Source organism: Vollenhovia emeryi, unplaced genomic scaffold, assembly GCF_000949405.1.
Source record: "Vollenhovia emeryi isolate VEMERY1.0 unplaced genomic scaffold, V.emery_V1.0 DF939126.1, whole genome shotgun sequence".
Classification (NCBI taxonomy): Eukaryota; Metazoa; Arthropoda; class Insecta; order Hymenoptera; family Formicidae; genus Vollenhovia; species Vollenhovia emeryi.
The window spans coordinates 2184790-2208567 of NW_011967240.1; the positions used below are offsets into that span (position 1 = coordinate 2184790).

General features: G+C 35.3%; 1 protein-coding gene across 1 annotated transcript in view; it reads right to left on the reverse strand.

The window, feature by feature from the left end:
• The window catches only part of LOC105569009 (lachesin), a 346765-nt gene that overhangs the window by 146267 nt on the left and 176720 nt on the right, over positions 1–23778 (reverse strand). The window contains exon 3 of the mRNA XM_012025128.1: positions 18810–19020. Within this exon, the coding sequence (XP_011880518.1) occupies positions 18810–19020 (211 nt within the window). The remainder of the gene's footprint in view (positions 1–18809; positions 19021–23778) is intronic.

A 23778-nucleotide genomic window follows, 5' to 3' on the forward strand; every position in this document is an offset into this window, starting at 1 on the left:
TAAGAGAGACCACATATATTATCTGTACGTTTAATGTTTCATGAAAATGATATCTTTAGATATCCGTTGGTTAACATAGAAATACTACTCTGTTTGTATTATAAACGTTACTCATATTAAACTCTTGTTTATTACGATGAAGAAACCAACTCGTATTTGTGCATTAAATGTATAATTTTCAATTCGTATTACGTAAATCATGATCTTTACACAAACAAGTTTTTAAATTAATCGACCGGAAAGGTGATATTATATTCGTGAACAAAAATACGAGCCAAACATATAAATTTCATTATTATAAGTTAAACTTTACGTTCTATATACTGAGAGTTGCTTCAACAAAACTTACTTTGTTAATATAATAAATTGTCACAATTATTAATTAAAATTTTTCCCAAATTCATACATTGCACTTTAAATATATGTCTTTAAATATCTGTGGGCTCCTCCTCTCTCTCTCTCTCGCATTCACATATTTTCTTTTTAATGAAATATTTCATGATGTTACCACGATATCGATTTGTAATATTGCAGTCCGTACATATTTCCGTTCCAACGAAAAATTTTCAATCATCCCATAGTGCCAAGTTTGCTCAATATAAAAAAAGTAAAAATATTTCACATGCTCATGTGTATAAATAGTCTGTACTTTCTTTTTTTCACAATTATATATATTTAATTAAGTATATTAAAGTGACGCACACGTATGTGTACCAAGTGTATTGCGTAAAAATCATGTATCCAAATCTGTAATTGCACTTTCATAATAAATAAAATAATAAATAATAAACTGTGTTCATCCTGATTTCCCCGCCACTGTCTAGTGCCTCCCAGATTTCTTTGCTGTGTAACATTTACTCACGAAAATTACGATCGCGATTAATTACGATCGCGCGATACTTTATGCAGCACTTCCAACGCTAATACCGTCTATTTATTATTAATAAATCGTCGATATATTATGCTTTTCCCTTACATACATCACTCGCGCTTCGGAGTGTATTTGCCCTATATTTCATATGAGAAAAATGATAGACAAATTAAATGTGAATTTATGAAAAGATCTAAATCTGATGTGAAGTATATGAATTCGTGCATTAAAGCAACTTTTAACCCTTAAACATTACAATAGTGCAATTTCTTTGAAGGTATTTAAGTTTAAATTACTGTTTGCACAAATATTACGAATATATAATCGCTTAAATGCAAAATAATCAATATCAATTTGGATAAACCCTCGCTTAACTAGGGATTTGTAAATATAATGCACGGTAATGTCATAATCGATCGTAATTAAATAATGCACCCGAATAAACTATCGCTCCTTTATAACTTAAGTTATATTTCCTATATTACGCACAAATAGTCTCGCTCGTAACTTCAACACGATAATTACATCCTGAAGTATTTGCTCCTGAAGCGAATGTAATTTGACGTTTATTATAATGCAACCAGTCCGCATTCATTATGGCAGCGTTCATTCAACGATATATTTTGACACACATATGAATCCGTTTATCGTCGCGACCCGATGTGACCATATTTCACCAATAAATTACTAACCTATAGAGCAAAATCTCTCTCATCTCGACAAGAACATAATTCCATAATAATAACATAATTATCCCCGACGTTGCTGTACAAAGAGCAATTTACATTTCCTTTCAAACATTCGAAATGGCCATTGTGATATAATTGCAGTGCGAAAACTCATTTTATTGTGCGTGTGAAAATAGAAATGCTATTACGATTGAACAATAATTTAATATTTTCCTGGACTATTATGAAAACCTGTTATCGGCGTAGTATTGAGTGTTTAAAAGAACAAACGGATACTTGTCACAGTCGTGATCTAAGGAAGGAAATAAACATTGATCTGGCAGCAACATTCGTAACGTGAATGCTCACCGGAATTAGTTATTCCTCGTCCGTCTTGCAGCAACGTGCGTGACTCGAGTCGCATGTGGCGCGATGCACTTGCGTAAGCCTTCAAAATTAGCGAAGTTCGCGGGTTGCAGCTGGGGACGCACGGAGCGTCCTTCGTTAACGCTGGAGCGTGCAAACTCGAGCGACGTGGTTCATTACACACGTATTGGGGATTACCGGAAATAATCGGACAGCGACCGTTGCAATCGGATTAATTCGCATGCCGTTGGCGGCAGGCGCGCGCTGACGGTTCGTTACGTCGACCGTACCCGTTTGTTTCGTTTCTTCTTCATCGCCGATTGCGTTTGACTGCTCTAATCTTTCCTTTTTAATGAACACGTATCAGTGCGCGCCACCAATGACATTCATTCATTACCGCTGCTTTTGATGATCGAAACAGAAGAGATTATATATCAAAATCGTCAATTTGATTAGTATGCAATTCAATAATATGTTCATTCGTCTGACATTTTTAGAAAATTAATACAAACAATACCGTTACGTTTTTTTTCAATATACCATTCATTTAGATCAGTTTTAGCTATACTGCAAAATTAAACGTGATTTTCATTCAAGCCCAGTTTTGGGTTTAGTCCATTTCTCGATTACTCTTAGAAACAATGTGAATTTAAATTTTACTCGAGTTTCATTTTAACTTTGTTTATATGCGATTCGTGTCCTATTTCAGTTCTATTCGATTACCATTTAACATTTTCTCAAGTTTCACGATAGCTCAATCTAAGTTTGAGTTCAATCTACTAATGTCTCACTTTCGAAATTGTGCTTTAACAAATTCCATTGAGGCTGGCATCAGCTATTGTACATACATATTATAATACAATAGTAGGATCTAAATGTGTCTTGTTAAACCTGTTAATTTATATTTATATTTTGTTAAAGTTTTAAAAAGAAATATTGAGAAAAGAGAGAGAGAGAGAGAGAGAGAGAGAGAGAGTGTGTGCATAATCTTAGCCCAATCTAAGCTTAATTCAAACTACACAAAAAGTCGATAACTTTATAGTTAAAATGTAAAAATTTTACCTGTTCGAAAATATTAGATAGCCATTTCGACATTCTGTGTTAAAAGTGTCGCTAAATCTACTGTAAAAGATGCAAAACGCGGCGAAAATCGTGCAACGTGCAAACCAACGTGTCATGTATTTCATTACTATTAAATGTCACGCATTACAAGAGCGACGCATCGATGAGAGAGATTTCACTTCACCACGAATGCGTTAAAGCGTACGAATGATAAACGACTCTTGCGTGATATCACCCGCATTTGAAACATTTGAAACGTCCGTATTAAAGTATTCGATTATCATTTCGACGTCATTCTGTCTCGTGTAATATTTAATTTTTCAGCGGGACCAATTATTTATACGTACAACGTGAGTCGAAAATAAATTCAATCGCACTGGCACGCGCACATAAAGATAAAAAAACTATTTATGTAAGTTATACATCATAGCTACATCCGATTGCATTGCTATAAGATGCAAGTTTCGTCTGAGACTCAAAGCGTTTGACTTTTCATGTATACACGATGTACTCTTTACATTGCATATACATATAAATTCTCGATCGGCCACATATCGAGATACATGTCTACGTAGACAAGTCAATTGCATTTTTCCAGAAATTACAAGTTATAAAATTTGCAAATAAATACAAATTACGATTCGATAGAAATAGGTTAACCTTTCTACGAATTTTTGCTATTCCAAAGTCGTATGATTCAATAATTGAACAATAATTAAAATTTAATTTAATTTTGTAATCTAATTAAAATTAAAATAATATAATATATGATAGTCGTTAAGATGGTAAAAGAAACATAAAGAGGAATAAAGAAAGAAAAATCGTGGGTAATATGAGCCGTCATCAGATCAAAGGTGATAAAATTAAATACATAAGTTTTTGTATAAATATGTATTAGAAAATATTTCGAAAAGTATGCGCCAATACATCGAAAAGCATGTGTAATACATGCTTTTCGAAATATTTTCCAATACATATTTATATAAAAACTTATGTATTTAATTTTATCCCTCTCGATCTGGTGACGGCTCACATTATCCACGATTTTTCTTTGACCATCTTAACGACCATCATATATTATTTTAATTTTAATTAGTTTTTATCGGAGCCTATTTGTTACTATTAATTTAAATTTTTTAAATGCATAAGATCTTTCTATAGTTAAAGTACAAAAATATTCTAAAAATTTTACCAAAGTTGCTTAAGATTTTTATATAATATTTAAGATATATAAAAATAAAATTTTATTTTTTGAAATATGTTGCACAACTCCTGAATCATGAAAGACTTTCAATATGGAGCACTTATAAAATAAATTAAACATATATGCACATGTGCAAAAAGATCTTTGTAAAATGTTTAATTTTTAATTTACTCAAATAATGTCGCCGAAAAAATGTTTCATATAAAATTACATTGCATTTTGTATAACGCATATTTGCATTGCATTATTAATTTTTAAATGATTATTATTAAAAGCTTTAGAACTTGGTCCAATTTATAGAACTTGTTACAGCAATATAAATATATTAAAATTGATAATTTCTTATTGTTTATTTATTCGTGTCTCAGATACAGATTTAATCAAGTCAATTTTTCAAAAAAGATTTCATACGTAAATTTTCTCTCTTAAATGTGATTTTTTATTATTTCTTGTTCGGAAATAAATAGCGCTATTTAAAAAATGTAAAAAGGATCGCGAAATAGGTTTGCCCTTTTACCGACCTAAGTGTCGTTCCTCTTTATTGCGTACTTAAAGAAAATAATTTGGTTGGGAAGCGCTTAAATAATGGTTACTTTACTTCCTCCTTTAAAAGCGGCGCTTGGCGCCTTTAGTGATTCTTCAAGCAACCTTTAGCCAACGAATGGCCCACTAAACCTACTTCGTTTAAATTCGGAAAAGTATAATGCACAAAGTTGCCTTAAGTTTTGTAGAAGCGAACGCAGCAAGTAGAATTGAAATTTTTGGAGCACAGTTTCACGATAATGTATCCGAACTGCCTACTTCGTATTTGGATGTTTGTAACTGCAGTTTATCCAAATGCTCCTTATGCTCTTCGATCGTAGATGTTAGATCTATCGATCCGAGCTAAATTTCGCTTAAATCGAGAGGATTAAAGTGCGGATCAATGCAAAGTCGATTTTGAATCGAAAGATGAATCCGGAATGCGCAACGATTCGCCCGGAAAAAGGATATTACAGGAGGAAGAAGTTCCTTGCAATCAACTGCGTGACGTTTGATTACGACATTTGAAACAATAAAGTTTAATACGCGGACTGCTCATTACAATCATGGATATAAAACTTTATATATCTGTGTGTTTTACACGCCTGCGTCCTCCTCATCTCTTAGATAATTTCCACCGTCAAAACTCGTCAAGTCGACGATATAAATTCTCGGGACGGTACGCCTGCCGGTAATGGCAATAAAAATGAAACATGACAGAAAAATATGACAGTCATGATATTAATGTAAATCGGTCCGTCGAAGAAATTCTTCCCAATTATTGGAAAACTGGAGAAAGCAGTGAACCGTTACGAAGCGGGGGGAGAGGCGGATAGCACTTTATCAAATGGACAGGCTTTGCCTTTTCTTTTTCTACCGGGGGGAGAAGAACACGTAAGATTACTACGTACCGCAAGCAGGTTTATTTGTAACGGTTATTCAAGCGAGTGCTAATGAATCGATAATGGCTGCATCGTTCGTACAAACTCGACGAGATCGTGCGGTTCATGTACGTGTAGAGCGATTTCATTTGGAACCGTCGTCAGTCGAGCAAGTTTCCTTTGTATTTTGGCGCTCTATCGTTCGTATTGTTTCCCCGTGCTCCGACAAGCGTGCTTAATCCGCTCGGATTACTCGGATGATACTAGTAAAAGACGTGCCTCTATTTTTCTTCAACAGTTTCGGGCTCCGTATAGGACGTTTAGAAGTAAGTTCGCAGATAACGGAAAATTAAAAACAATGACGAGATTCAACGGTATTATCATATACATTGTAAAGATAGAGTAAAACTTTTGTCTTTTTTTTATTAAATGTTGTTATAAATAATGTTACTATAAATTGAGTAAAGAAAACGCCGTGAACCGGAAAGATGGTGTTCCCGTTTAAGGTAGCTAAATTTAAGCTGCTTTGTACTTTGCCGCTTTCAAATACTTTACACGGAGCTATTGCATTACGGGGGTTATTGTAGCTTAACCCGATGTTCACTATTATGTCCTTCGAAAAGCCTATCGAGAAATTTACTTGGCTTTCAATGTAGCCCCTCGAGATAAAATCTATTTGTTGCATCAGCTCAGTTGCCTTGGCTGACTTCGTCAATAAATTTGCAAATTCAGCAAAGAGGCGGTTCATCACGACGAGAAATCGATTTGAGACTTTCGCACAAAGTTTCGTCCGTTTTATTTCGACCGTACGATTTAATATGCACTCGACGAAGTATTCTGCGTCACGCATGCTCTATACGAAATGTATGATACCGCAATGTATGCTCCGCAGTGAAGCCGAGCGAAGTTTAACACGACCATAGCGACAAACGTTTATTCGAGTACGTAATTTTATGGCAAATTCGATGGGATTGCTACGAGTTAAACCTAATCTACCCTACGCGATAACGATGGCCGCAGGACCGCGAATGGTTTTCACACATACATACATTTATTCCGCGCGATTAAACGCGCGTCATTCGCGAGAGAGCAGAGTACGAAATTCCTTCTTACGTTAAAATACTTGTGACTACATATTTCAAACAAATATTTCTATAACTTTGAAAAACTTGGAAATGAGTTGCAAAAATTTACAAGCAATTAAAGCAAAAGTTTAACAATAATTAAGAATATAAAAAAAACAAGTGACGTGTTTTAGAGAAGAAAAACTGATAGGGAAAAATAGTTTTCCGGAAAAGTCGCATTCTATATTCAGATGATTTGTAATTAGTAATAGACACTGAATAGAGATCGATTGCATTTCTATTGATCATTGTGGCACATTATTTATGTAAGACGAATTTTGGTTCGAGGACGTAGATCCACCGGTTACGATCAATACTTCCACCTCTCTCATTAGATCGCGAAAAGACTCGTTAATTTCCCCTAAACTCGAGCGCTTAATAAGATACCAATAGATCTGTGTCTAATCAAGACCGCTTTAATTACAAGTGTTTAAGAACAACGTTGGGCAGAAGCTCCCGTTTCCCACGATATCATCTGTCACAAGCCACCCGTGAAATAATTAGCCATTATCCAATCCCTGTGGTTCGTTGCTGGGTATTCTAGGGCAACCTCGCGAAAAGTTGGGTCATCCGAGGTAAACTTAAAGTAGAATACTATAATACGGCGCACACAAATATCGTCGCAACAGGCACAACTTGAGAGACGGCGTTTAATTTCGCTGCACTGGCACACGGGCGATCGGGATCGGCGAAGTGCAATTGCAACTCTCTTAATTGCAACGGCAGATAAATACGCCGGCGTAAATTAGGGAGTTTCTGGAAACTTAAAGCGTCGCGGCTGCCGACTAAATTGAGCGATTCAGAACTGGAAGGAAATCATCTCGGAGCATTGTGCGCCTGCGACTAGGATCGTCAAAGATCTGTAATGACTCGCAAACTCGAACACGGCCGTTGATGACTTGCAAAATGCAGTTCGCGGAATCGTATGCTATTAATCCGAGTGGGGAAAGATTTGCTATTATTCGCGATTAGCGCTTCACGTAGCGTATCTTTTCGCATAAGTAGCCACTTTGCATTTTCGCGCGCTACATTCTGACATTTATGTCTACAAAAGGTATAATTTTCGGAACGATTACAAAAGGACACCGCGAAGTTAGCAATGACGTAAGTTAACAATTATTACGAGCCACATAAATATGCGGGTAAATAAATGGCTTTCCAAAATTAATTCCACAGTTCAAAAAGAAATAAAATACTATTTCATAAATAATCCATATTGCAATTCAAAAAAATATAAAATATCTTATATAACGTAACTTGGTATATAAAATGTTTCATTAAAAATTAGTGTATAAAAATTTTGGTATGGACAAGCTTTCTGGTAAAATACGTATTACGGGGAATATAATATAAAAGGAGCCTGGTGTTCTAAAAGGTTCGCTTCTAGATGATATGGTCCATTTAGCACAATGGCTGAGCCAGTCCTGGCTACGTTGGTTCACCCGAATCCCAGCGAGACGAATTTGCGAGGAAAGGGGGACCGAAATGGGTCGCTTTGGATGCGGAGAGATATCGCCGCTTATAGATCTGCACATGTATCTTGTGGCTGGACTGAGATAATCTAACTATCATAACGAGATAAACGATCCTGGGAGAGACCCATAATTGCCGTAAGAGTGACAAATACTCGCATCCCCGTCCCCTGGAAACTGCATCGCGTCGTGATCGTACGTTGCATGACAGAAATTGAGGGGATTTGAAACAAGAGTGTCATGCGTAACTATACAAACATTTGAAATACGTGTGGATTTTTCTATCTGTAAAATCTACTTCAAACGACATCTGATTCGTATCAGAATTCAGAATTTTATTTAATTTTATTGAAGTACAAAAATCATATGGAAAAATCAAATTAATGCATACGTACATAAAATATATTTTGAAATGAACACATATAGCACAAATAGAATTATGTAATCTGATACAATTGTCGAGCGTCTGCAACGAGTTATTATATCAAAAAAAGTGTGAATTTAAAATTATATGTATAAACGCTACAAGGTATATTCTATTTTGTCATGCGAATTCTAAGTCTATAAATAATAAAAATAACTACTAACTTACGGATGCGAATTCTACCGTTAAATTATAGCGATATATATACTTTTCATAAAAGATATTACAGACAGAGGATAAATCAAATGAAAAAATTCTCTAGGATTTATCAAAATGATATTATAGTTTGCCTGATGAAACGTACGTATTATACGCGCGATAATGTCAATTACTGTTTTAATTGAATATAAATTATCGAGATAAATATCAAGATATTCAGTAGATCAATTAGTAAACAAGCACGTTTTTAATTGAACATTCCAAGTTAATGTTGCATCACACGATAATATCTCATCACATCCCTTTTGTAATTTACTATATAAAATAATTGATAAAAAAATTATGTTGCATTCTATTTTATTTTTACAGAGAGAGAGAGAGAGAGAGAGAGAGAGAGAGAGAGAGAGGGGGGGGGGGAGTTCGGTCAGATGATAAACGTCGGATTTAAATCGAACCTCCTATCGAATGATGATACTCGTACACAATTTTGAAGCTTGACTGTTGTACGGAAAAAGGGGAAAAAAGACATGAAAAAGCGATTCGATCTGACATAGATATCCCGATCTACACCGATTTTGAAGGATCGTATTGCTTCGTGTATGATGGCCACGAATTTCGCAATTGATTTGTGGATGCCTCGCTGCACCAAGGACGGCTGCAGTAGGAAGGAGGGAGAAACCAATTAAGCCGTCAGTGCGTTAACGCGTGTCATTCGCTCCGCATATTGTAGCCAAGTGTGACCAATCGTGACAATGAGACTTAATTGCACGAATAATAACGACCATTGTTCTGACGCCGCTTAATATTATTTTCTGTCTTCTGTCATTTCGCTCATCGTTTCATGTCGGTCGCGGCATATATTACTACGGACGAAGAATGACCACAATTTTACCTGCGCGGCTTAACGTCAAATAAACAAATATTATTCCATTGCGATATTACCGCATTTCGATGTATACACGCTTCAAAACGAAAATGACGTTGCAATTTAATTAATTCCGGAAGCTATTTACATCTACGTCATCATAAAAGTAAGCTTGGCAAATCAGGAAATTTCTGCAGTTGAAAATTATAAATAATTAGTAGATTACGCAATTAAATCGACATTCAAAGCATATCATTTAATTCACGAATATCAATATATGCGTACAATGCACACGGGTAGACAAAATTAAACTGTTAAGTCAACCATCAAGTGTGCATGTGTGTTTGTAATTTATTGAAACCTTTCATTAATATAATTAATGATTGTATCAACAGCATTGAATAGTGTCCTAATATTGTGATAGTCTACGTTGTAGAGAATATAATCACTGAATATTGAATGAAAAAAATTCACGATATGTAACTTTATTCTACTTATAACGTATTCTATTTCGAAGCTTTCTGCAAAGTTCTCACCAAAGTTACCGCTCCCAAAGTTTTGCACGATTATTCCGTGGATTCCCGTGAACTCCTTTCACAACGCGGACGCCCTTGCGTCTTGACATAAAGGCTCTCCCCGTCTCGCGTAAGATGAAATATTTTGGCTTACGTAAACGCGAAAGCCTGCCTCCGAAACACGCGGTTATTACGCGCAAAGGAGCAAGAGCAGTGTAGGATGCAATGGCGTGGGAATATTGCAACGATAATGAAAACATCACAGAGTAATTATTTCTGCACGTCTCTCTTCTAAATATTAGAGAGATGCATGCATTCGTACCTTGAATATATACAATATACACAGAATATGCATACATTTATTGGGAAATTATTCAGCGATAGACTTTTGAATTTGCAATCGTCTTTCTCTAGCAAAAATATAACTGAAGATAAAATCTTCATCAAATAACTTTCAAGTCCCGAAAACTTTAGGTACATTAAATGTTAGAAAAGACGTTAATAATATACGAACAAAAATATAGCGTATAGCGAAATTTAGTAAATTTTATAATTACTTAAAAAAATTTACTTTGCAGTTTAAAAAACAAAACCAATTCCAAATCTTCTTACAATGACTGAATTAAATAAACAGTTCCGATAAATGATCAAATTTAATTAAGGAAAAAGTAATCTCGAGTTTTGTAAAGGAATTCGTTATTAAAATATTTCACGATACTAATGAGGCACTTTATATATGGATTGCTGCAGGAGAGATTCTAGAGCACGGTGTTACTCTGTGTTGCATTTCATCTTCTTGAGAAAAATTTAAATAGATGCTTAATTAGCGAGCTACTTAAGATCAAATGTTAGAAGGCTTTGAAGAATAAGATTTCACCTAAATACTTCACGTAATATAAACTAAATTATTCGTGTTAAAATGTCACTTCAAAAAGATATTTTTAACAAATGCAAATCTATTTAAATCCTTGCTAAAAAAAATTCGACTATAAATTCTTGAGAGAGAGAGAGAGAGAGAGAGAGAGAGAGAGAGAGAGAGAGAGAGAGAGAGAGAGAGAGAAAGAGTTGAAATTTTTTCACATATACACATGCTGTGTACATAATATCTCATTTCTACCGCAGTATTTCTAAATATTATTTGAAATCACTTGCTTATTAACAAAATTCTGCATCTTATTAACAAAAAGAGGTGTATAGCTTTTAAGTAATGTTGAAATACAAAAAAATTTAACATAAACTAAGTTTTAAGAAAGAAAATGTTACATAAAACTATATCCTTCAATTAATTTCAAGCAAATTTTACTACAACTTTTTAGCTAAGTTATGGAGAAATCAAGTTAATAAAAAAGTTATGACAAACACAATCATCTTCTTTCATAAGTTTACTAAAAACTAAAGATTAAAGCTTTGCCATTAAAAAATAACGCGATATATATATAAGACCTTCGGTATACAAGCTTTTTTATTAAACAGATCGAAATCTAATTAAAGTTCCTAATAGTAAACAAATTAGAAGAAAAGTAAAAAAAATGTATTGTAATATCGCGTTTATATATAAAAGTACGTAAATATTGTAAGGAATTGCATTATTAAAGACAAAGCGTTTGGTTATACGAGCTTTCTTATTTAATTATATTAAATATAATATTGCATGAGTAAAATTACGTACACGCAGTATGTCAAGCATGTGTACATATGTTAAACAGAAATATGTTAAAGATTTGCCGGTGTCTCTCTTCAAGAGAATTCCAAGCGCTTTTACAAAGATTGAATTAAATTTCATTTTCCGCGAGTTTCGCGTAATTTAAAATCACTGTCCAGCAACGGCGGTAGCCATAATACTGACTGTCCGCGGTCTTATTTATGATTGCGCCGTGTCTGGCATTCTTGTCTCGGCAAGAATGACTTATATCTCTCTTAATTAAAAGTCTGATTAAAGCAAATCTCCGCGGCGTGACTTACAAGGCTAAAATTAGGCCGATACAGCCTTTTACGCATTCTTGGTATGCATCCTTCTCTTATATTCCATAACGTGTCCAGGCATAATAAAAATTCCTTTTCTCTCATGAACAAAATTCATTTAAACATTAATTTTCTTCAGTTTTTAAATAATTTACAAGTTTTAAATACATAAATTTAAATTCAAAGGTAAAAACTTATCTTTATATTTTAAAGATGTATTTTTTAAAAAGAGCAATATGTTCTCTACCACGTTCTTAAAAAAAAAGACGATATTTCAGTTGCGTCACTTTTGAAGTAAAGTACAAATATAAAAGTTTAAAACACCATATAACATGTATATAACCAGCCGCTATATTGTCCGTACCTTTATATACTTTTCCCTAGTGAAGATATATCTCCGCACGCGATTGTACTATTTTATTCATATCTTTATGCCTTCCACCGTACCGATATGCGCCAGCATGCCGTTGCTGACATGGCCATTTCGTTGAATGAAACATCGCATCAACAAGGCTTCCAGAATCACTAATACGAGATCTTAACATATAATGCATAATGCAATACAGAATGTAAAAATCACGATCACTGAGGCGTGAGAAAATAATACATGTATATGTAGTAGTAAGTGAACAATATTGCCTTTTTTAAAAGTGATGAAAATTAAATATTAATTTTCCAAGGATATTGATAAACTTAGAGAGTGATTAATTCTCTCAACTTTAATTTAAAAATAATACCAAAACTTATCAATTCTATTAGAGAGACGTTTCAACATTTGTTCTATACTTTCTGTTCAAAAAGATGTTCAGTTTTATCGTCAGAGTCGTGATAATGAAATACAAAATATACCGAGAACACAAATAATTGATATAATGTATTCAGTGCTCCATTATGCCTTGGCCATTGACATTGCTACTGCCTGGCAAATCTTTACCGGCCAATTATCATTTTCACTCTCTCATCGGATTTGCGATTACGTTGCTGATTACGTTGACCAAAGCGTATTCATTAACGTGCCATCGCAGAACAACCAGCGTGGAATCTATTATATTATATCGTATCGTGAACTAGGGTAGATTTAAACCACAATGTTGTTTCAGATTCAGTATTAAATGGTACAGATTCATAGAATTAATACGTTTAGCATAAATGTTAGCATATACATACACGTAATTATTATATACGTGTATATTAGGAGAATATTTGCAAAATACACATTCAAATGTATGTATAATAGTTAACTAAAATTTAATTCAATTTTAAGTAGCACCTATATAACTAATGACTTGCTGGTGCTGGAAAATATTTTTATTTTTGCAAGTATTTAAAATAAATAAATTGCTATAACTTAAAAACAAGCTATGTATTAATAATAAAATGATAATCACGCTCGTGAAAAAATGACATAATACACTCCTGAATTTTACTGTCAAAACGACTAGTATAATTCGAGCCGAGCCTTAAGCCAACATAATCGCTGAGAGCTCGCGAAAGACCAACTAGTACCCGAGACTAGAATCCGAGAAATGGGTTCGGATTTATTTGACAGGAGCAAGACGAGACGTTTAACAAACGCCCGGTGGCAAAAAATGCATTAGTGGTTAATTCGGATGTATTTACGCCGCTCAGCTAGGCGAAAACACGTTGCGGCAAAAAAATGCTGAGTCAAGAATATATATGCCAGAGTGGTGAGATTGGAGTTCCACCCGTTGGCAGAATTTTATTATCCTCGCGAATTTTGGTATGTGAATTATTCTCTGTAGGACACGTTTCGACTCGAAAGGCAAAAACGGGAATTACGAGGAATTTCAAGCCAAATCTCTTGTATTCAGCAACTTTATGTAAAAATCACGTACGAGATTTCGAACGAATTAACTTGCAACGTAAATCTTCCTCAGTTAACTATGATGATAAAGCGAGAAGAAATACGATTGCTAAATTTAAATAAGATATAAACGTTATCGATGTAATTGATATAAATCCCTAATATATATTATTTTTATATTTTAAGCAGCTTGTTAACATAGGTAACTTTTTACCAACTATTATCTGTTATAAAATGGTATTTCATGTCATAATACTTTTCAATCAATCTGTCTTACTTTTGTTGACATTTCTATCGATTCTCAACCGACTGTCTTTATAGATCTAACAGCCTTTTCTACTAATCTCCCGAGTTACTTCATACCCCAATGGGAAATTTCGATCTGCAGTCAGCAGGGACTGCCGCGTTTCCAGCTTTTTGCGGAATGGATTTGTAAAATCGATCTCGCCGTCGACATCATGTTTTACGATTTTACGAATGAGAGAACGTGCGAAAGAAAGACGATTTATTTCGCGCCAACCCTTCCTCCCCGTTCCCAGACATAAATGCTCCAGACGGAGTAGATGCACCTGCATCGATGCGCTCGTAGCGCATAAAAAGGGGAGAATAAGGGTGGGTGGAGGTTGAAAAGGATTTGGTTCGCGTCGACGTGTTTCCTCCAAGCCGCTTATCGAGCACACCGGAGCTCTTACGTTCTCCGGCGCTTCGTACTCTCCGCCTTGCCCTTCACTTATTCTTCTCTTTAGCCTCGTGCAGAGTTCAAAATTAACGGTTGCATCTGTGGTCCTACATTCGCAAATGGATTCGCAAAGTCTACGCTGATTTTTTATCTTACTCATCGCGCGAGAAAACGACAAATTTATTATTACTAGAAATGACAAAACGCGCGCTTCGCGCGCGCAGTTTATGGTTAGGCATTGTATATTTCCAAGAATTTGTATACATGCAAAGAAAGTATTATATACGCAACGTCAATTTAAAATATAAAGTAATTTATAACTCACTGATACGATTCGCAAGACCAGAGTTGTACATCGTTAACTATATACGTTCAACTGTAAAAATACAAATATGTATATGATTATTATACAATAATTATGTAAAATCGAAATTATTTTATTAAATATATTTATTTTATATTTTTCAAAATAGGTATTTATTACTAAAATAATTATAGAATACGAAAAAATAGTCTTCCTTTTAAATATAAACTCACAGAATTTTATAAATATTATAAACATGTAAAACACTCACCTCACCCCTTGCTGCGCCGTTGCCCGATGCTTTCCAAGCCTCCTCCTCCTCCTCTCAGATTTCCTTGTTGCACTTACACAACACTCACTCGCAAAAATCATCGATCGCGCGAAATTTCGGGCACTCCCGTACGCGATGAAATACCGCGAAACGCACGAAATCTTATTAACAAATACCTCGTGATTGTCGTACAAATTATACGAACTAACAACTTGCATTTTTGATTCGGCAGAATGGATAAATCACTTTTGAATTGGCGAAGAACGACAGAGCGAATTACAGCGAATGCGACAGCCGTACAAATTTCTTTCTTTTTTCCCGAAAATGAAACAAATTATGCGAAATCGACAGATAATTTAAAAGCACGGTGCGTAAACGAGACGTAATCGCGACAATTTACCACGGTTTACGTTCATATTTTACAATTAGATGAGTTAGTCTCGTGAAATCTACGTTGATATAATATTTAGTCGACGAACGTTACTCTTAATATTAAACGTGTACAAATCAATAGCGTTTTATCCTCACATTCATCGCGATCGCGTCTTGGAAACCGATAACGCAAAAGTAATACGACACACGGAGCGACTCTCGCTGCTGCCTGCCGGCCCGACGTTCGGCGAGCGATTGATAACGGGGCGACCTTCGGGTACACGATGGCACGCAAAAACATCGTACGTTACCGCGCCGAGAGAAAAACAACAAAAAAACGTTGAGCGTTCGTTGTCCGTTGTCCTGCCTACGAAATTGAAAATTCTGTACTTAATATTTTACTTTACTTTGTTCCGTGACTGTTACTATGTTTTGTGTATCATTCTGCGGATTTATTGGGATTGATTAAATTAACGATTAATTCTGTTCAATCGAGAAAATGTTTCAAAACAAAAATCGTTGTTACTTAAATTCTAATTACTAAGATTAGAGATTTTACCGCAATAGTTGATGCATACAAATGTATATTATTAAATTACGTATCTTCATTATGAGCAAAAATTATCGAATTATTTACTTTAATAATTATATAAATTAGTATTAAATACTTTATTCGAAATAGCATTGCGCACGCTATTCGATTTTAATTTACATTTATTTATGATTTTCACATATTAAGATTTTTCTCATGTGAAGACGTAATCTGACGTTGACACTCTGTCAAAATACATATTACATTATCTCCGCACTGACAGCTACTCGCAGCAGAAAGCCAAGCGAGAAAATTAGCATCGCCGAACAACGTTAATAATTAAACCCCTTATATAACTTTTTAAAAAGAAGGTTAGTTATCGTTGTATCTCATTAGAAGAATAAAAATTTCTTTTATTCTTCTTCATTCAATTAGATATTTAATTTTAACATCTTTTTCTGACACTTTTTGTTTAGTCCCTAACTTTCTGTAAGTACATTTTTGCACAACTGTCAAAATTCACATGCGAGCTAAAGCATAACACGAATCTAAAAGAAAAGTGAAGCCTATCGCACTTCGAGAAAACCGGCATCGCGGAAAAGAGGTCTCAACTGTATGACATTAACAACATTTACGCCGGTAACATCTCTTTTTTAGAAAGGGATTTTCCCTTATTATCTCACTTCGTACTACTACTCTTTCAGCAAGTTTCAGTTGTTTTTCTTTTATCGATGTTTTACATCTTCGGAAAGAAACTAGAAAGTTTTTCTTCATATTTTAAGACGACTATCTTATATGAGTCTCGATGGCGAAATCTATAGGAGTTGAAAAAATTTTACAATCAAAAAATTTTAGACATCAAGAACTTCGTAATCTAGCAGTAAGATTTTAAGACTCGAACAATTCCACGACCTAAGAATTCTTAAGAATTTTAATAGTTTAAAAATATGAGAGAGCTCAATATGTAATCTCAGACTTGAGGAATTTTAGAGTTTGAGAAATTTAAAATACAAAATTAGACAAGTCTAGTTTTGTTTAATTTGTTAAAAATTTTTGGAATAAAAAATCGCGAGAGAGATACCTATATGAAAATTTCACAAGAATTTCTATTAGCATATTCCGGGTGGAATTCATACATAATTCTGTCGCGAATACTTTTTTACTTATATTTACGAGATACGCGAACGATGACAGCTGCCATATGCAGCAAACGTCACAATAAGCGCAATTAATTTCATGTAAAATGATGGAAAGTGAGGTACGATAGTTCGCGCTGATTTTCAGCAAAGCTGGCGGATGTTTATTATGGCTGAAGTTTACTAGGGGTGGATTGCGAACTGCAACAGCGAAAATGTTGAGTTTTCAGCGCGGCAGTTATGCCAATATGAAATTCTTCCGGATTGCATGTACAAAGTTACGTTGTTTATAGTGTATCTTAGCTCCAACTTTCGATGGCAAAATAACTCGTCCTCTTTTGCCCACTCTCGTTGCTTTTTATTTGGTCGGCGACGCTCGCAAACGGAAGAAACGGAAGTCGTGCGTTATCGTTGTCGTTTTCCCTAATGTTCTCAGAAACTGCTGAAAGATTCACGAACGTAAAAAACGATCGCAAAGACTTTGCCTAACTAAATCTTACGGCGTGCTTGCCTTTAACTTTAAAGGAGACACGAATACCGCTCTCACTGTATATATCTTGTTGCAGCCAAGAAAATTGCATTTTTATTCCTTGTTTCCGAGGGCGAATCACATCACACGCTCGGCAGGTATATTTAATAGTGTTAATATGCATAAATTGATAAATTAACACGGTGAATTTTTTTATGTGTCACACAACGTTATAAAAGATTAGTTATTTTTCTGTTGAAAAATACACATTTGTTTCGTATCTGTGCAATAAACATTATATATTAAGGAGATGCAAAGTGATACTTGATGACACACTTGTACCTGCATGAATATGTAATTGTATGTGTCATCGGCAGCTGTATTGTGCAATCGGCATTCGTGATGGAATCGAGATCAATTTTCACACACGATACAGTTGCAGAGAAATTTCTGCACACCGTCATTAAGTAATTTATTATTTATCACCATTATCGTATTAATAATTACGTCGCAATAATATTAAATGTTACAAATATGTCAAACGTTATAAACTGGCAAAATAATATTCTGTAGGCAAATGCCATGTGCGTGACATATACATATACATATTGAATAAGTGACGCGCAAATTTAATTGTAAGATACTGAAACAAATAGTATGTAATATTTATATTACCTATTGAAGTTCGTATAAATAGTGGTCGATTTCTAATTAATAGCGCTTCATGATCTGCCTTGCTTTTAATTTTCTAATATCAAACTATGAATTGGTCAAATAGTCTACACGTGTTAAAACTCTATAGCGGTAAATGTCTTTTCTTTCATACTCTCGTTAAATGTCAATGCCGATGGCAACTGGTTAATCCTCAAACGACGGGGATTTCAGGACGCGACGCGACATCGAGAGGATAATCCCACGACGGAGCACTTAAGCGTTTAAACTTTAACCCGTTCGATCCCGCCAGCCGGCTCGTGTCGCGAACAATCTTTTCTCCGAGACAGCAGCCGATCGAGAGATGGCCGTAACATTCGTCTCCCATCGAGAGGGAGACTTCCAGCGAAATCAACCAGAGGCCGCGATTTACGTAACCGGGCCAGGCTGTGTGAATAATTCAGGCGGCACTCACCAACCACGTTGAGGCTATAGTTGAGCGACATCTTCGGCTCGGTGCTGACCTGGCACTCGTATACGCCGGAATCGCGCTGCTGCGGCGACTTGATTTGCAGCGTCCAGTTCTCCGACTTGTCCGGATGGATCACTTGGAACCTCAGGTCCGACGTGTACATGAGGATGCCCGCGCTCAAAATGTGCATGTCCCGTTTGCGCATCCAAGACACCTGCAACACAAACAATACAATCTGTATTCACGCGTTCTACGCAAGTTTCTGCGGTTTGCTGCCGCAGACATTTCTATTTATTCAATCGCCAAATCTAATTCGTTGTAGTCTTAAAAGATTCTAGAGATAGCCAATCTCCGATGTTTCAGCTCTAACGAATAATTTTTGAAAATTATTCACACAATAATTCTTTTAGCAAGACAAAAGTATGGTAATACTTGGCATTTTTTATACGATACTGTCAGTTTTTGAAATATATCTTTAGGTATAATTCACGTATTGAGAAATAAAGAATATGTTTCCATATGACATAACTTTTAACGTAACCATTCCGTCTCTTGAATTCGGAATTAGCCACGTGTAGCGAAATGATCAGTGAACTGCCTAATTTACACAAACTTTGAATCACGAAGATATTCAAACTCAGGTACACGTTATAAATGTTTAGCACCGGAAGTTCTCAAGCATCAACGCCTGCGCTGCTACAATACTGGCCCGGGGAGCCTGCAACGTCTTGGCCGTGTTAGAACAAAGACCACGGAAAGCATCCACAGCACCGTAAATCCCCGGTCGGTCGACGTGTGTGTCGCAAACGATCTCTATAGTCTCTCATTGTTTTGCGCGCGAACATGTCTGCCGGCTATTTAATGCGCCGTCGGAGTTCCGGGGCGTAATTTCCGCGCGCGCGTTGAAAACGGCAGCCAAACGCAATTATCAGATCTCTTCCCCCTTCTAAAGACTTTTCTGTGCACCGCAGTTTGAATTTCTTTATCGCGAGGGAGCTGCTTTGAATTCGTATAAATTACTTCTCATGCGTACAAGCATGGCTTAAGCGAAGATTTGCTGTTTCTTTTAAATTCAAGAAATAATTTATTTAAGAATTCAATGTTAATTATTTTTCTTTTCACGTATTTAATTCTTAATCTAATAAAACTATGTAGAATATATCTACAGTAATGAATTTTAAATATTCTTTGTGCGAAAATTAATTAATAATGCGGCTTATAGGATAAATCCGAGGATAAATGCAAAAGATTCCCACATATACTTCTATCGAGATTAAAATTTACGATAACGCGAGGCAATATAATTTTTTAACAGGCTCAGAAATTCTTCGACTTCTCTCGCTCTCCAGTTTTACTTCTTGAAAGCTTGCTCGTTGGATAGTTCACGTTGCTTTCAACGCTGTATAGGAGTCAAAGAGACAAGCGGTCTGGATAACGTACCCATAGTATATCCATTAAATGGCAATGAAAGGTAGAAACCTCGATTTAGGTTTAGGCGGCTTAGCCACGCATATCACGGCGGCGTACGATGCACTCGCATGATTGGATGATACCTTTGCGAACAAACGCCACGGACTAATTCGCGCAACGTGCTACTGAATCGGAGGTCAGCCACTAGCAATAGCGATCTAACCCCGCGGGGTAGTGCTGCATCAAGTGGATTGATTGTCTCCTATCTCGCGACGATCATCATCGGTCAACCATGAATTTCATTTTGCAAATTGAGTTTCCTGCCCAAGGTAGCCACTGGAAGAGAACTCAACGTTCAGTGCTAAAAGCATTAATGTACAACAGTCGTCGGCGCCGTAAAAACAATTGATTTTTGATGAACCGTTGATGGAGATTGATTATCCCGCCGTGTTCCGATCGATACTACATTGACGTTAGTGTTTAAGCACAGTCCAAAAACACTTCCGCGCTTGAACCGTGTCAACTTTATGTGTGTCAAGATATACGACGTCAAGGTACTTTACTTTTCGATCAACAATTTAATCAAGTTTTATTTATGTACTTATTATGACACATGTAGATTTATATATATATTGTTTATAAAACCTGCAATGATTAAAAAATTTTTAATTCAATGTAATTTGTGTTAATATTAACATTTATCTCTCTTTTAAAATACAATAAATTCTCACTCTTTAATTTTACGATTAAGTTTTTAATAATTATTTTCAAAAATTTCTCACGACGCAATGTAATTAACAGAATGACACCTTTGGTTAAACTTTGTTTCGTAGCGTTTAATGTAATTATTATATGCAGGATAATAATTATCATCATGAAAGTCAAAATTCATCTACAAAGACGCGATGTGTACTGCGACTCTACGACTGACAGAAATGAGATATTTATTGTGATCTAATTTGGATAATGTTTGCATTATGGCGAATCATCGTTACATAACAGTGTCATCTGTTAGTTGTCATACGATATCGACTAATACGTTTGCTATAGGCTCGTTATTAGCGATGCCTATTCGCCATTAGTGCCGTAGAATCCACACAGCATTTGGGCCAAAAGCGGATGTTTCGCGCGCTCTAATGCAAACGTATGGGCGTAAATAAATTTACTCGGCTGCCGAATTTACCTTCCGTGTAAATATACTGTACGTATGCACGCTGCATATTTAAAATTCGGAAACTTCGCGTGTTAGTATATTTATAGAATTAATTGTTTTATTCATATTCATTCATCATTATTTTATTTAAATATTTTTCTCCTTTTTTCTCCCTTTTTTTCTCTCTGTCATCTCTTTGTCTCTCTTCTCGCACTTTCTTTTTTCATAAATTTACATTTTAGTGAAATAATAATTTCATATATAATACTTTCTCTTGTACAATTCTTTTCTTCATTATATTAAAGGTAAATTGTTAGCGCTGCATTTTATTAGTGAACTAATGTAAAATATAACTTTTTATTAGACACTCACAAGCACATGAATGCGTTCTGCAACTTTTCTGTTTTTTTTAATGTTATCAATGTGCTGTATTTGTATATTACACGGTAGGATATTTTTTTAATTAGCACACTTTAAAATAGGACTTTTATACATAGTTATTCGATACATAAAATAGCAGCTGTTATAGATTTCTCATGCAAAATGTAATATTCTATAAATCATATTCTTCATGTTCGCTAAATGCTCCAATATCGAATCCTGTATAAATTTACGTCCAGAAATCAATGGTTCGAAAATTAAAGTTATCACGTGTGGCATACTATATTTTTGCACAATCCTAAATAAGCTACGCAAAATAATCGGGCGATATTTTAATCGATTACGAGAGCGGAAGGATACGGGGTATAGACGTCGTCGCACATCGTTAGCCACGTAAAACCGGCAAATTCGCCGCACAACACACACAGTTTACCGCGATGGCGGCATCTGCATGCGCTTCATTATTTATGAGGTCGCTGAAATGGCCTGATCGCCGCTCATTGGGGATTGACGGGGTATCGATTTCGCTTGTCGCAAGTCCGCGGCGACGATTACGCGTCGATCCGTATGATGGATGTTCGTTTCGCTAGCGACGCGATGAGATGAAAAACGAGGCCCGGCGACCGCCAAGACAATGCCTGCGAACTTTCGGTGTAAAGTCACGGTATTTCCCAGTTGACACATTAAGACGTATATGCGTATTTAAACAGATACTCGATGATGGTTGACATGTGCTATGTCAGCTAGAGAACTTTCATGTTAATTCTTTACTAATGACGTGAAAAGTAACAGTGACAACGCTCAATCGTCTTATTTAATCGATTGTAATTTCGATGTAGAAATTGGTCCTCACAGAGTTCAACAAATCGCTTCGTGCGATTTTAATCGTCCAAAAATATAACTTTGCATTTGTGAAATCGGAAAACTGACAATCCTATTTTATATATGATTATTCAATGTTGCACCTTGGAATGGCTTCCACTGACCGTTGCGAGGCAACTCCCGAATTACTTAGACAGTTGTCGGAATAATGGACGATATTTGGACACAGGAGCTTTCTCCGCAAATACCTAGCGCGTGAACAATAGTCACGATGCTCTCCCGTTTGTTCGCCAGGAACTAATGCTTCGGTTGCCAATCTCAAATTTCATACGTGTTTGACCTGCATCCGTGCACACTGACTTGCGCGAAATGCGCATGGAAAACTTTGGTGATTCGCGATAGTTTACTTTGTCGTCATTATTTTACGTTATTTTATTTCATTTTTTCATTCGCGAAACTCGGATAATCGACGGTTGATTTATTAATTCGTAAAAAGTTTATCTGTATATCATATGTGTATAATATATTTGTTAAAAACCCATGAAATATGAGGATTAAACTTTTTTTTTAATATATAAGTATAATAGTATTTTTATCAAGAAATATGAAATCTCTTTCGTCTTTATCATAAAAGTCAGTTTGTTGTAAAATATACTTAATATGGAAAGTCACTTATATTACAATGTTCTTCGAACATGATAAATGCAAATTTTTAAAAATTGAAAGATGTTACTAACGGAAGTATTAAGTAGATACGCGTACATTTACCTATACCTATATTTTTTATCAAGTCCAGACAATAAAGATTTTTCTTTCTATCATAGCCTTGTCTCAGTCTATTCAGAATTTATGTCGCTATTGTTGAACACACATGTACGCCTATTTCGCAAAGGCTTTTTTTCAGGCCTTCCGGCCACACTTTTGCAGGTAATCTCTTTCGTTCGCAGATGGAATCCACTCGATAGAAAAATGACGAGAGCTTTCAGCCTTTTGAGATAAGTGCTTGCATTGTGCGTAAACTGTCAACTGTGCGTTACAAAGCAGTGGTTAATATTTTGTCAGTTTTCCACTTGAATTGCCAGATCGAGAAGCTTTAAAGCTTAAATATCTACTGTAAAAAAATATTATAAAACTACGTAAATATAAACATTACAAATAGTAAGATATCGTGGGACTTAAAATTTTTAAGATCGTATACAGGGTGAG